Source organism: Annulohypoxylon maeteangense, assembly GCF_022496945.1.
Source record: "Annulohypoxylon maeteangense strain CBS 123835 unplaced genomic scaffold GGS22scaffold_28, whole genome shotgun sequence".
Classification (NCBI taxonomy): Eukaryota; Fungi; Ascomycota; class Sordariomycetes; order Xylariales; family Hypoxylaceae; genus Annulohypoxylon; species Annulohypoxylon maeteangense.
The window spans coordinates 13,427-27,009 of NW_025953275.1; the positions used below are offsets into that span (position 1 = coordinate 13,427).

At 45.8% G+C, this 13,583-nt stretch overlaps 2 protein-coding genes across 2 annotated transcripts; both read left to right on the top strand.

Moving 5' to 3' along the window:
- Nucleotides 1-5,150: 5,150 nt before the first annotated feature.
- Nucleotides 5,151-6,774, top strand: GGS22DRAFT_193353 (G protein-coupled glucose receptor regulating Gpa2-domain-containing protein; the record flags this gene model as incomplete). The annotated part of the gene is made up of 2 exons (XM_047965373.1): nucleotides 5,151-5,833; nucleotides 5,925-6,774. The coding sequence occupies 2 exons, from the start codon at nucleotides 5,151-5,153 to the stop codon at nucleotides 6,772-6,774; spliced, it is 1,533 nt and encodes a 510-aa protein (XP_047814127.1).
- Nucleotides 6,775-8,444: 1,670 nt separating this feature from the next.
- GGS22DRAFT_175262 (uncharacterized protein) lies at nucleotides 8,445-12,947 on the top strand. The gene is made up of 2 exons (XM_047963230.1): nucleotides 8,445-11,328; nucleotides 11,398-12,947. The coding sequence occupies exons 1-2, from the start codon at nucleotides 8,808-8,810 to the stop codon at nucleotides 12,537-12,539; spliced, it is 3,663 nt and encodes a 1,220-aa protein (XP_047814128.1). The 5' UTR covers nucleotides 8,445-8,807; the 3' UTR covers nucleotides 12,540-12,947.
- Nucleotides 12,948-13,583: the final 636 nt, after the last annotated feature.

Here is a 13,583-nt window from a genome sequence, read left to right on the forward strand (position 1 = left end):
CAGTCTATTCGAACCGTGTGTAATTGATAATTTTTATAATACTCGGCCAAAGAAAAACGAACACATCTCTTAGTTCGATGACTTTCTTGGTCTATTATTATATGCTTCGCATCTCAACGTTGTAGAGATCCATATATCCTAAGTGTTGGCTTACTTGAGAATTGTTAGGCAAGTATCCCTATGTATCCCCACCCTATCGGCAAAAAGACTAGGTACGACCTATTTGACCTTACCCAGCGGCTACGCTAGGTCCAAATAGGATGCGGGACGACAAAGATCGTAAGGTGATACTGGGTCTGGCCAATCACAAGGCCAATCATGTAAGTTACCGCTTTAGGTATAGCGAGCTTCTAGTTTTCGTCTCTAGCTTCAAGACTGAGTTAAGTTGAGTTTCAATGTTTATTTATAAAGTAGATATGTGTAGAGATAGTAGGTAATTTTTCTTTACTTTTATAAGAATTTATTGAAATTCTAATCACCCGGAATGAAAATTGTGGAAAACGACGAGTTATATTCACATAACGTCGTGTTTTTATATAACTTTACATACCCCTCATAAGGTTACGCCACGTCCATGGCGTCGACAAAGTTAATTATATACCAGGTAGGTACCTACACTACCGGGTGGGGGGGGTATCTAGACATGGTCATAGGGATAATCATTAGGGGTGTACATAATGTTAACTAGTAATCATTAACTTATAGTCACCAGTCTAATTGGCTGTTGGTAAGATAGTATCACCCCCGAGGGCAATCGTAACCTCCTAGTAAGTGTTATATTGAAGGAAATAGCCACCTTGGAGACAGCCTCACCTTCTATTATAACAATTTTTGATCCAACAGATGTCAGGTTGGTGATCGTCACCACGCCAGTAATCGTCACTAAACTGATATTTTTTTTTAAAAAAAAAAAGGAAAAAAAAAAAGCTATCGCAGTCAATTGAATGCTAGGTATTGCCCTAAGGCTTTAAGGTGTATTTATATTATAAGATATTACTTTGAAAAGTCAATTTTTTTTTTCAGGTACAGTCACTTGAACTACTTGAACTACTGTTGATTTACGAGATTTACCATTGCACTACGAGATTACGATTACAGTTTACATGATTACTAATCCCGATTCTTTCGAACTTTGATATATAACCTATTCAGGGAGATCAATTACGTATCTTAGGTGCGTTGATCTGACATGTTGTCAGGTCCTGACACTATTGCCAGGCTTTGACACTGTTGTAAGGGTTGAAGATGAATCTAGTTCTAAACTATTGCAGCAATCGTATCCATCTTGTAACGCTTTTAATTATATAATAATTGTATCGATATATAATAATATTAACCCAGAAATTATAGCTGCAATACTATTGATCCCTAGCAAAGCTTATATAATATAATGATCAGGTCGAAATACTAAAACGTTGGTTGTGACCATGTCCAAATACCCCCCCCTCCCGGTAGTGTACTCACGTAGCTATCTACCTAGCAGGTACCCATGAAATATGGATATAAATACCACTTACCCAAGTACCTCATATATCAGCTACCTTCAAAGCCTACCAGGTTTTTCGATTACACCTTTCCCCTATAGTCTTTTGGGACAAATATAAATCGAACAGAAGCAATGATTGCTCACGTATCGTTTAGGTACTTGCCCATAATCATTGAAGCGGGGTTCAGTTCCATTGAATTTTCTCTATTTTTTCAGGACAATATTAGGTGCTTACCTATTAGTTAACAGCTTGAGATAGATCCTGAAGGCAAGCCCACGATTGACATCGAATACTATTACATCATCTCGCACTCCTTGCACTGCTCCTCATCCAGAAATCCGTATGTGTGCGTTTTAATTACGAGGTAATGAATTCTTTCCAATTCTCGCTATTGTCTAATATCTATCTCGCTAAACTGTTGCTGATATGTAAGATTCCTCTACCATAGCGCAGCGAGCCTTGCAACGAGCGGCTACTCTTACCAAACCCTCAAAATCGGAGTCCAAACAACAATGGCCCATATCTCACTATGCCGTAGCACTCCTAACTTGCCGATAGCCTAACTACGGCTACACCTATCACGTCTAGTCGAATCCGGATACCTCCAACAATGCCAATATAACCGAGTACCGAACAAGACTATTCGATATCTCTCATAACCCATTATTCCTACCCAACAAACAACGGGGTGAGATCTAGATCTCCGTACCTGACAGCATATGGACGCTGAGACACATTCCATATACCAAGAAGACCGGTATCTTACATTGTGAGTGGAGGTGCCGATACCACAAAAAGAGACCATTCCGGAGCTAGAGCACGAGAATCCATAATGCAAGATTCGGAAAGGCTACGGGTTCCCTACGCGTATGACGGCCAATTCCGCGCCTGATATCCGCTTCTTTGGCTTAGAAGGATTCGAGGTCCACAATCATGGCTTTCAGGAGCTCGGCTTGACTAAGATACCTATGCAATGCCGTTAGGAAGTGGATTTCGATCCACGTGCAGATAGGGTTACAACCGAAGCAGACCGAAGCGCTGGTCAACGATAAGGACGCATTAGAGACCAGTTATACCTACCTCTCGTGGGGTACCTGATACGACCAGTGGCAAGTGTATTGACGAGAAAACGATCCGCAATATAGCGCATATATGAAGGTGGCCTACAGTCAAATTCACTATGCGCTAGGATAGTCTCTTCAGGAGCCTATACTCCCAGCATAACACATTTACTTTACTATCCAATAGCCTAAGACTTTCAACTGCGATGTATGCAAAGTATCAAGCAAGGCGCGGACTTCCGAAGAACTCCATCCCTTGCTAGACGGCCACAAGGAGCTGCGCCTTACTAGTGAATTTGATGTACGTTTCGATGCGACGAGATCTCAGTTTGCCAAGGGCACCGTATTAATGGTTCGGCAACTTTGGGACCATGTTCTTCAGTTAATTCACGAGTGATCCTATAACACTCTCGTCTACTAGGTACCTCTTTGCCATTTAGTACAAGCTGGAATATGGTCAATCTTTGGCAAGCGATGTTAAAGCACCTACCTACCTACCTAGTAAGTAACTGAATTAGAACTGTTACCCGTCAGGGATTTCCGTCAATGACTCGTATCGGTACAGATAACTATACATCGCATTCTCTAGGTAGTCAGTTTTTTGGGCAACATTACACGATCTCAATTGGCGGGAAGATCTTTCATTTCGAATTAGAAAAAAATACATACTTCACGCAGAAGTCTCGCACTTAACTACCTACAGCAAGCTCTATAAGAGTGTCTGTATGAAGAATCAGTCTGGTGTAATCAGATCGTATCATACTATTCCTATCGTGAGACTGACCTTAGGCTTTTACTTCGAAAAAATATAATCCATTGATAGAACACCTAAGAACGATCCTTCCACTCATTAGGCAGACCTAGGTAAGTGCCTTCAAGAGTCTACTTTTGATTGTTGAAGAATACAACCATCCTCGTCACCAGACGAATGAGCCGTAAGTACCTAGGTATGCATAAAGATACGGAATAATAGTAGCGCCACATTACTTATGGCATACCTACTAGGTAGGTACCTATAATACTAGGTGTAAGAAGGTGCTTACTCTACATACCTACCTGTTAATTATCCGATACCTAACGTAGATAGTACCTCCCTACCTAGGTAGGTATAAAATGCCATTCATGCACGTGTCTTCAGCTTATGACGCGAATCAGGAACCAAGCTAGATCGGTACGGTACCGATCGGTTGATCGATCCTTTCGTAAACCGTATGCAACTTGCATGAATTGCATCTCCACACTACCCAGTGTGCCGGGGTGAACTGAAAAGCCTTAAGTTTAATACCACGACAAATTTACCTAGGTACATATAAAACATATTATCCAAGATTCAATATCATCCCATCATTTGAATTCTGCCGCTCATAACGCAGAGAAGTTAAGCTTTGTCAGTTAGTAGCGTATTACGGTACTTGGGCATATTAAACCTCAGCATTCAACTTAGCGATTTCATAAGTGTGTGTACCTATCTAGTGTAGGATCGGGCTGTTCATCAAATCAGGTCCTTTAAACCTTGAAATCTTGCCCATAAAGGTATGTATCAATTTCATGTGAAGCCTTCACTAGGGCTTAAAATACGTAAATAAGCTTCACTAAAAAACTAGCCATTACGACTATTCTCTTTCTTCCTTTCGAGTGGTATCATGTCGAAGTCGCGGATTGGTCAACTCAGAATTCTCCAGGGGGCGAGACATGAGCTGAAATGCAGCCAAGACCCGAACATGAAGAAGGTATATTACGTCTCGGAAGTTCTCTTTAAGCCCTAACTACTTCCATCTCTTAGTGTGAAACATGATAGTTGTCATATAATACACCTTCCTCTTAAATATTAACTATATCCTCATTATATGTACAGAATTATTAGGTAATAACCAAGCATGGGCAACGGACCTGAGCGAGAATCATAAACGTGGATAAACCATGTATGAAATATGGAGGAGACAAGGAGCCACAGGTGAAATAACTTTATCAAATTACTCGAGTTCTGGATTTAACATTTGCTATTGCTAGGTACCTAATATTTAGGTTGCACGCATGATGAAGTGCTTAAGCAGAGAGGTAGTATATCTCGAGATGAGCAAAGCAAGTGCGCAAGAATCAAGTACCTACCAGTGCTTCCATTGACGATATCTTAGCTAGAAGATGATACTTCCTACGATCTGTGTTTTTTTTTCCCACGCGGACGGAGGGATGGAAACCATACTAGGGAAATATTGGCACAGGCTTAGCGGTCCATCCGCACGAATTTATACTAGCCTATCTAGTAGGGGGGCTACCAGGGCATGGCATTAACTGGGTCGCTGGACCGGCTTCCATATAACCTTTCTTAGCGAGCGGTAGCATGAAGAACGACTTACGTCTAGTCCGTCTCATCGTTGCCGTAGTCGTTAGAAAAGGGTAAGGTGCGGAAGAAACGTTTTCAACACAACCTCGCCGAAGCATCCGTCCTTGGCGCTGGCCGGCTTTATATTATACCCTTTCCCACATCGCTCGCGTCCTGCCGAGCCCCGAGAAGCTTAGATGATAAGACTTAGGCGAACGATTGCCAGCGAGTTCACTCTACCATTACATATTTCCGAGCGAGGAAAACATATGGAGAGGAATGGCTTATGGCGATGACTATGGCCCACTTGATCCCGCCAGCGACACTCTGTCACCCTTACCGAATAGTCATCGTAATGGGCTTATCGCTGTCGCTGTCTGTGGAATCATTTCCCTCATTTCGACATCGGCATTATTCCTATACTTGACATATAAGTTGGTAACCTGGCGCGTACGGACTTGGGAAATTAAAGATGACGACCACCAAACACCAGCCAATGACCTATCTCTGGGCCTAGCTCAGAGAAACTTTGGGATGTCCAAGAGGGACATTCCCCAGGGACTAGAGGGAAACGGGCAGCAACGGCGACGGCCAATGCGAAGACGACCAAACCAGTTTCTTGTTCTTGTATACAATCTGTTCCTTGCAGATATGCACCAGGCTACCGCGTTTGTGTTGAACATCCCGTGGATACAGAAAAACGAAATCATCGTCGGTAGTCCGAGCTGCTGGGCACAAGGCTGGTTTGTGTCGACAGGAGATCTGTCAGCGAGTTGTTTTATTTGTGCCATTTCCATTCACACGTACCTCGGCGTTGTGAAAGGCTATAAGCCACCACACTGGGCGTTGCATCTTGCTATAGCTGGTCTCTGGCTATTTATCTACATCATGGCCGTCGCTGGAGTGGCCGCAACAAATAATGGAAAAGGAGCTGGTGGATTCTATGTGAGGGCAGCAGCCTGGTGAGTAGGAATCTCAATATCTTTGTTTAATTTCTGTTCCCATGCTTGCTACTTGCAAACTCGTTGTGGTTGTAGCTAACATGCACTCGAGGTGCTGGGTGAATGTTAGTTTCGAAAACCTTCGCCTTTGGCTTCATTACTTATGGATCTTCGTTTCGATTCTGGTAACCAGTATTCTATACACCCTCATCTTCATCTCTCTTCGGAAACGGAATGTCTTCTCTCGGCCTCACTCGCATCGCCGACCATCGGCAACTGCCAGACCTGAGCAGAATAACGCCTCCACTCAAGAGCACCCGTCGGGTCATCATCCGGCTTTCCTTATATACCCGCTTATTTACGTGCTTTGCACGGCGCCGTTAGCTTTAGGTCGTATTGTGACTATGTCTGGGAGAGATGTGAGCATAGCATACTTCTGCTTGGCGGGTGCGATGATAGCCTCTAATGGTTGGTTGGATGTGCTTCTCTTTTCGACAACCCGGCACTCGATTATTTTCAACGCGCCACTAGACTCCGAGAATACGGGCATAGAGACCTTTGCATTTATGAGGACACCATACTGGAGGAAGTATGGAAACATGGTTTGGGTACAAGGAGGAGCCCAGACGAGGAATGTTCAAGACAACCACCAACCAAGGATACGAAGAAGTGCAGCTCGGGGATTCGATAAGCTCAATCGACTCGCGAGATGGGGTGGTAGGGACGGTCGTGCCGCGAATGGAGCAGGTCGTTGGAATGGTAGCCGACGAGGTGGAAGCCAGGAGTCTTTAAGAGGCATTACAGAGCAGGCCGAGACTGGTATTCAGATGGACACAGTCACGACAGTCGTCGTTGAGATCGAACACGACGATGCGAAGACGAGGTCGCGGGAGCCTTCCGCCCACTCGGTAGACAGCTCAGAAAAGGTACCTGCCGAAAGCGCAGGGGGTTTACGTCTATGAACTTGACGTGGGAAGTTTAGTTTTAATAGAGATAGACAGTTTCCACCAGCCTAATACGACATCTTGACCCCTGAAATCGACGTCAGGGCTTGTGGAATATGTTAAAGAGCATTTATTGTTGGTATTCGATAGGTTACAATGGCGCCTTAGCTTAGCTCATTGTCGGACTTGCCCAACTTTTGTAATTATGGATGGTGACAATAATGATAGATATTTATCCATTGTGTAAATTTTAACGGACATCCGTAGATGATAATTGCATATATATTGGTGTTCATAAAATGCATTCTATTACTTACATAGTGGCTATTGGCGCTGTGTACTTCAAGGTCCCGTAGCTTATGTAAAATACAGGTAATACCTACTTGTACTTGAATACGCTGTACCTCCGTGCGAAGTAGACGGTTCCACGCGTACCGGTGCGCACCTAGGTATGTATTGTACCTAGTAGCAGCCAGGCAACCTACGCTGTACCAATTATTACCTACAAACCATATTTGATGAAACGACAACACGATTTCATCAATCATTTCAAGTATGAAACTTTAAGTCATTTGAGCATTATAATATTTAAGATAGCATCTAGTTTCATTACCGGTTCATACCTAATGATTAGGTATCTACTTAGAAAATCCTTTTGTTCCCACTTCATATGATGCCGATGACATTTGTCAGACATTTCATAATAAAAGCTTCCCAAGTTAGACGGCAAGAAGATTTGAAGTTCCAGCAGCTGGTTGGTGTCAATTGATGTCAGATCGAATTCCCGTTATTCCCGTTAAGGTAAGGTCCGATCCTCCACAACTGCACAAATACATAATAAGATATGTATTACCAACCCGCCCCTGCATTAAATATTAAATATGTACACGTACAATAATAGCCTAACCTTGGACAACCTGGACTCTGGAGCCATTTTATCCGTATCCTCCACGTCCCTAGAAACAAGATTCCACCCAAGCATTGAATCTGACAATCGAGAGGGCTTATGTCTCACATGGCACGGGTTCCTTGGAAGTTGGAACGAAACGGCATGTACAAATAGAGTCTAACCGCTTCTGCCGGGCGGACTCGTCTCACCACATCGCATCACGAAAAATCAAAATTCTCTCACATTTTAGAAAATCATACCTACATCAATCCACACCTGCGAACTCGACACCATCCTAATACCGTCGAAGAATCGCCGTTTCTCTTGATTTCGTCTTTATATCATCTTATCTCTTCCTGTCTATCTTCTATTTACGCTCCGTCTAATTTACGTAGCGGGGTAAAGGCAGAAAGATAAAAGAAAACCTTTGGAATACATTGTTTTTTTACTACTTAGTTATTTCATATTTCAACCTCTCAGCGTTACGACTTAGCAATTTTATTAATCGGAGACGTTTAGCGACGCTGGTTATCGTGATTCTAGTTTACCTTTTTTTGACTAAAATTACCTGGAACCCCTCTCTAGTCATCGTTCGTTGGAGTAAGACGACCTCGACTCGGCTGCCTTCGAACCGATCTATCGAGACAAATTCCTGCGATTTCGTATAGCTTACGACTGCGTTTCAGTTGCTTTTGCTTGGGAGTTACGGGCTATGCACCGCTCTTCGTCCTCATACTCATCCTCGTCCTATTCGGCGATTGCAAACTTATCAATTATCACAACCCGAGAATTCTAATACTCATCTCGAGCCCTCTTTTCAGCGCCTACCTACCTACCTACCTACCTACCTAAACATCGGGTCCAGGCGGTAGTTGATCTTATCGATCCATCTCCCTTCACACACCCCGCTCGAAATCATATTTCTTCTCTCCCTTTAGACTACCGATTTAGTTGCATCTTACGTCTTAAGATCAAGATATCCGCCCTCTATCACCCTACCGCGACTGCGAGATCATTCTCTCCCCGAGTCCTCATTTTTCCGATTGAATTACCGCTGCCCTCCTTCGTCTTGATGTGATCCGACAACCAACCTATTAGCTCTCGTAACTTTCCTTCCGTCTGACTACTCTCCTTCCGACCACTCCACGTTGACGTCTTCAATATGCTGCGACGGCCTCCTGGCGAGGGACGGCTCGTCGCTCAACAGCGCAAGGTTCTACTCGCCTTAGCCGTCTTCCTCCTTCCCTGGCTTCAGCTTGTAGATGCTCAGCAGCAGCAACAACACCGACAGCAGTCACCTCCAGAACGGGCTCCCGTTGCCAACATTCTAAACGATTATGATGACAAAGTTGCCGTGAATAAACATGCCGTCCACGGCCGAGACGTTTCTAGTCTCCGACACGAATCCGCCTTCGGTACCGAGCGAGTCGTCGGCAACCTTGCCGCCACTCCCCCTGCCGCCATACCCTCCTCCAACCCACGTAGCGCGCACGAGAACTTAGCCATCGGCCGCAGGAACATTGTCGATACCGATAGAAAGCGGCTCGGAAAAGTACCTATTCCTAACGATGCGAGCGCCCTCGCAACTTTGGCTCCGGCTCCGCCCGTTCGAGCACCAAATTCTCCACGACATCTGCCCAGCCTGCTAGCCGGTGCTGGGCTTTCCACGCCGCAGACTGCGCGGAGTCTGGAGAGATGGGAAGTAGAAGACTATATTCTTCTGGCGACCGTCGATGGACACCTTTACGCTGTCAACCGTGAATCCGGCGACGAACGCTGGCATCTCCAGGTCGAACAGCCTATCGTCGAAACCATTCATCATCGCCCTAATAGTTCCTTGAACAACGGGCGGGACGACCGCGAGCACCACCCCCTTGATGACTATGTTTGGGCTGTAGAGCCCACTCATAATGGTGCTCTTTACGTATGGACGCCATCAGGCTTTGGTAGTGGTCTGATGAGCACGGGTCTTACTATGAAGCAGCTAGTGGAAGAATTCGGTTCTTACGCTGTTCAAAACCCTCCCGTAGTCTACACTGGCCACAAGAAGACTACTATGATCACCTTGGATGCCGCTACCGGACGCGTGCTCAAGTGGTTCGGGCAGGCCGGCTCCCAAGTTGACCAGAGCGCTACCTGCTTTCCCCCAAACGGCCGTTTTGTCGACGCGGACAGCGAGGAATGTAGCGATAGTGGCACCATCACCCTTAGCCGGACGGAATACATTGTCACCATACATCGCTCTGATGACGGGAGTGAGATTGCCACGCTTAAATATGCCGAATGGGGTCCGAATAACTTTGATAACGACCTACACCAGCAATACCACACCACTCAGGATAATCGATATTTTACTAGCCAACACGACGGCAAGGTTTATGCGCTCGCCTATCCCACCGGAGTCACCTCCTTCGCCCTCCAATTCTCCGTTCCGGTCGCCCGTGTCTTCGACATCGCTAGGCCGCAGGATGCTCCACACGGCAGCAATCCCGAGCTCGTTCTACTCCCTCAACCGATCCCCCCTACCCGGGACGAAGATTCCGCCCGCACCCGAAGTCATAGTGTCTTCCTCAATCAGACCGAATCTGGAAGTTGGTACGCTATGTCTGGGTGGTCGTACCCTCTGATTGTTGATGCCCCCGCTGCCCAACTTGGTCAGCAGAATAGATGGGATAGCGAGAATCCATGGGACAACCTTGACGCCCCTTGGGCAAACAAGGCGTTGATTGGTACACATGTTCTCGGGAACGCGAGAAGCGTGGCACAGTGGCCGCCGACTCTCCCCGCGAGCTTGCCTTCCCGACCTTTCCCACCAGAATCTGATAATGATGACAATGAATCTGCCCTGCCCAGCCCGTTCCCTGATTCGGAGACAGAGTCCCCGGGCGTCATGAACACGGTCATCGCGCTTCCTCAATACGCTGCCGATAAGACGGTCGATTTTTTCATGAACCCTATCCTCTTTCCGGTTCTTGCCTACCTCTTAGTCCGGTATTATAAAGATTTGGTTAGATGGATTAGACGCGTTGTCAAGCCAAAGGAATATCTTGATGATTTAACGTATGTGCCCTCGACTGATTCTAGCGCTAGTCCATCTCAGGAAGCCATTTCCGCCAAGGCTCACGTATCTAATCTGGATATCGCTGAGAAGCAAGAGGAGCTGTTGGCGACTGAGGTAAAAAATGCTGATAGACTCGTTCCTCCTACCGTGTCCGTCGTCGAGGTTGAGCTAGCAGATCCCGAAGGAGATCGTGACCAGCAGCAGACCGAGGGGGAGTCTCCAGAAAAAAAGAAGAAGGCACATCGCGGTCGCAGAGGTGGCATCAAGCATCGGAAAGGGGCAAAGAAACAACGTGACGCATCAGAAACTCCCGGGGAAAAGATTTCCTCGGATGCAGGAGAGGGGATCCCAGGTCTACAAAGTGTCGGCATGCCGTCCAAGCTAGAGCCGAATATCACGACAATGAGCAACGATCCCGAGGACGTGAGTGGTCCCATCGTCAATATAGGGGGCATCGAAGTCAACCAGGATGAGCAGCTCGGGATGGGTAGCAACGGCACTATTGTCTTCGCCGGGAAGTTCCATGGGCGAGACGTCGCGGTTAAGCGTATGCTCACCCAGTTTTGGGATATCGCAACTCAGGAGACCCAATTATTATTGGAGAGTGATCATCATCCTAATGGTATGAGACCCAATTACCATGCTTGGTGGCATATTTACGTCTTTGTGTTGTTACTAATCCAATACTTAGTTATCCGTTATTTCGCCATGTCGAAGAATGACAGTTTCTTATACATTGCACTTGAGCTCTGTCAGGCCTCCCTATCAGACATTATCGAAAAACCGGCCATGTACCGAGATCTTGCCCAGGCGGGTGAGATGGATTTACCTAGAGTCCTGTTGCAGATCGCACATGGTCTGGGATTTCTTCACGACCTTCGTATTGTCCATCGTGATCTGAAACCGCAAAATATACTAGTTACCATGGGGAGAGACGGGAAACCGCGGCTTCTCGTGTCTGACTTTGGGTTATGCAAGAAGCTTGAAGGTGGACAGTCATCTTTTGGCGCCACTACAGCTCACGCCGCTGGCACTTCTGGCTGGCGTGCGCCCGAGCTTCTCCTTGATGACGACGCGCGGGAAAGCTCGACGATGTCTATAGCGAGTACGCACAGCGATTCAAGCCAACTGGTCAGTGCCGATGTAATGCCAAATCGTCGTGCCACTCGTGCGATCGATATTTTCAGTCTCGGTCTCGTCTTTTTCTACGTACTCACCAAGGGACTGCATCCTTTCGACTGCGGTGATCGCTATATGCGAGAAGTCAACATACGAAAGGGCCAGTTCAACCTCAAACCTCTGGATGTACTAGGCGACTTCGCTCACGAAGCCAAAGCGCTGATCGATACTATGCTTCGGGCTGATCCTAGAGCTCGACCTTCAGCCAAGGATGTCATGTCCCACCCTTTCTTCTGGTCGCCAAAGGAAAGACTTGCTTTCCTCTGTGATGTATCAGACCATTTTGAACTCGAACCCCGCGACCCGCCATCCGAGGCGTTGATGACGTTAGAGGCGTGCGCACCCCAAGTCTGCCGAGGTGACTTTCTTAAACTTCTACCCAAAGAATTTGTAGAAAGCCTCGGCAAACAACGCAAATACACGGGCTCGAGGCTTCTAGACCTATTACGAGCGCTTAGAAACAAACGATTCCACTATGGAGATATGAGCGAACCTCTCAAAAAAATGGTAGGATCATTACCAGACGGATATTTGAGTTTCTGGACTCGGCGTTTCCCAAACTTGCTGATTATATGCTGCACGGTCATTTACAAATTGAACCTGGAGGAATTGGATAGCTTTAAGGAGTATTTCAAGCCAAGGACACCCCTATAAGCCTTGAGCGCACTCGGGTACCTCGGGTACCCAGTGGCTAGGTAGTAGATGAGTAGTATCCGATAAATAGCAACGCGCCTCTATCATGCCCCCCTCTTTTTCTATGTGAATGGATGGTCTCATGTGGTGGTTTATTTTTGGTAGCAGGGGATCTGTACATTAATCATATGCAAAATACCTACACACCCACGAAGTGCATTCTGCTACTCTGTTTAAAACCCAGTGGCTTATCCACAAGGATATCTACGTGCATTGTCCCTAGCATTCCCGTCAACCTAGCAGCGCAAAAAGGCTTATATTAAATCATACCAAGTAGGTACTAGGTAGGTAGATAGGTAGGTACCTACTTATGTAATTCTTTTTACAAAGTACGCGTTGCTTTTTTCTTTCCCGGAGCTTTAGGTACGCATACTTAGTAGTATAATGTAAGAGCACAAGCCGCAGCCTCATTCATAAGTAGACATAACTGGAGCTAGGATAATTACCAGGACCCTGGTTTTACCCTTTCACATTAATACGACCTGTCATTCTTTAGTATCTATCCAGATGTTCGATGCACACTGTGCATGCGTGATTACAGCCCTCGAGTCCGTGATTCTGTACTTTTGCATTGCACATCACAGGTACATGTATATATGATAAGAATAAATTATAAATTTTAGATACCTAATTACATACTTTCTTTTCTTGTCTATGAATCTTACACTGCGCCCATCCAACCTGCAACTTGCTATTCTCCAAGAGTTAAACACACCCTATGGATAATTACCTAGTTACAGCCGATTTCGACCATTACTCAAGGAACTTAAAGGTTGCTATTTCTGCTACTAAGGTACATTAAGTATTGTACCTAGCGTGACGGAGCTGCCGTCAACATACACATGCGAAGCAGTATAGTGATTAGATATCACCTACAACTACCTAGACGATGACCGAGTCGAATACTAGGTACCATACATGTATATTATTCGAGCAACAAGGTGACTTGGGTACTGAGAGGTACTTAACCATACATACCTACATGTACTGTCGTGTATGAACAAC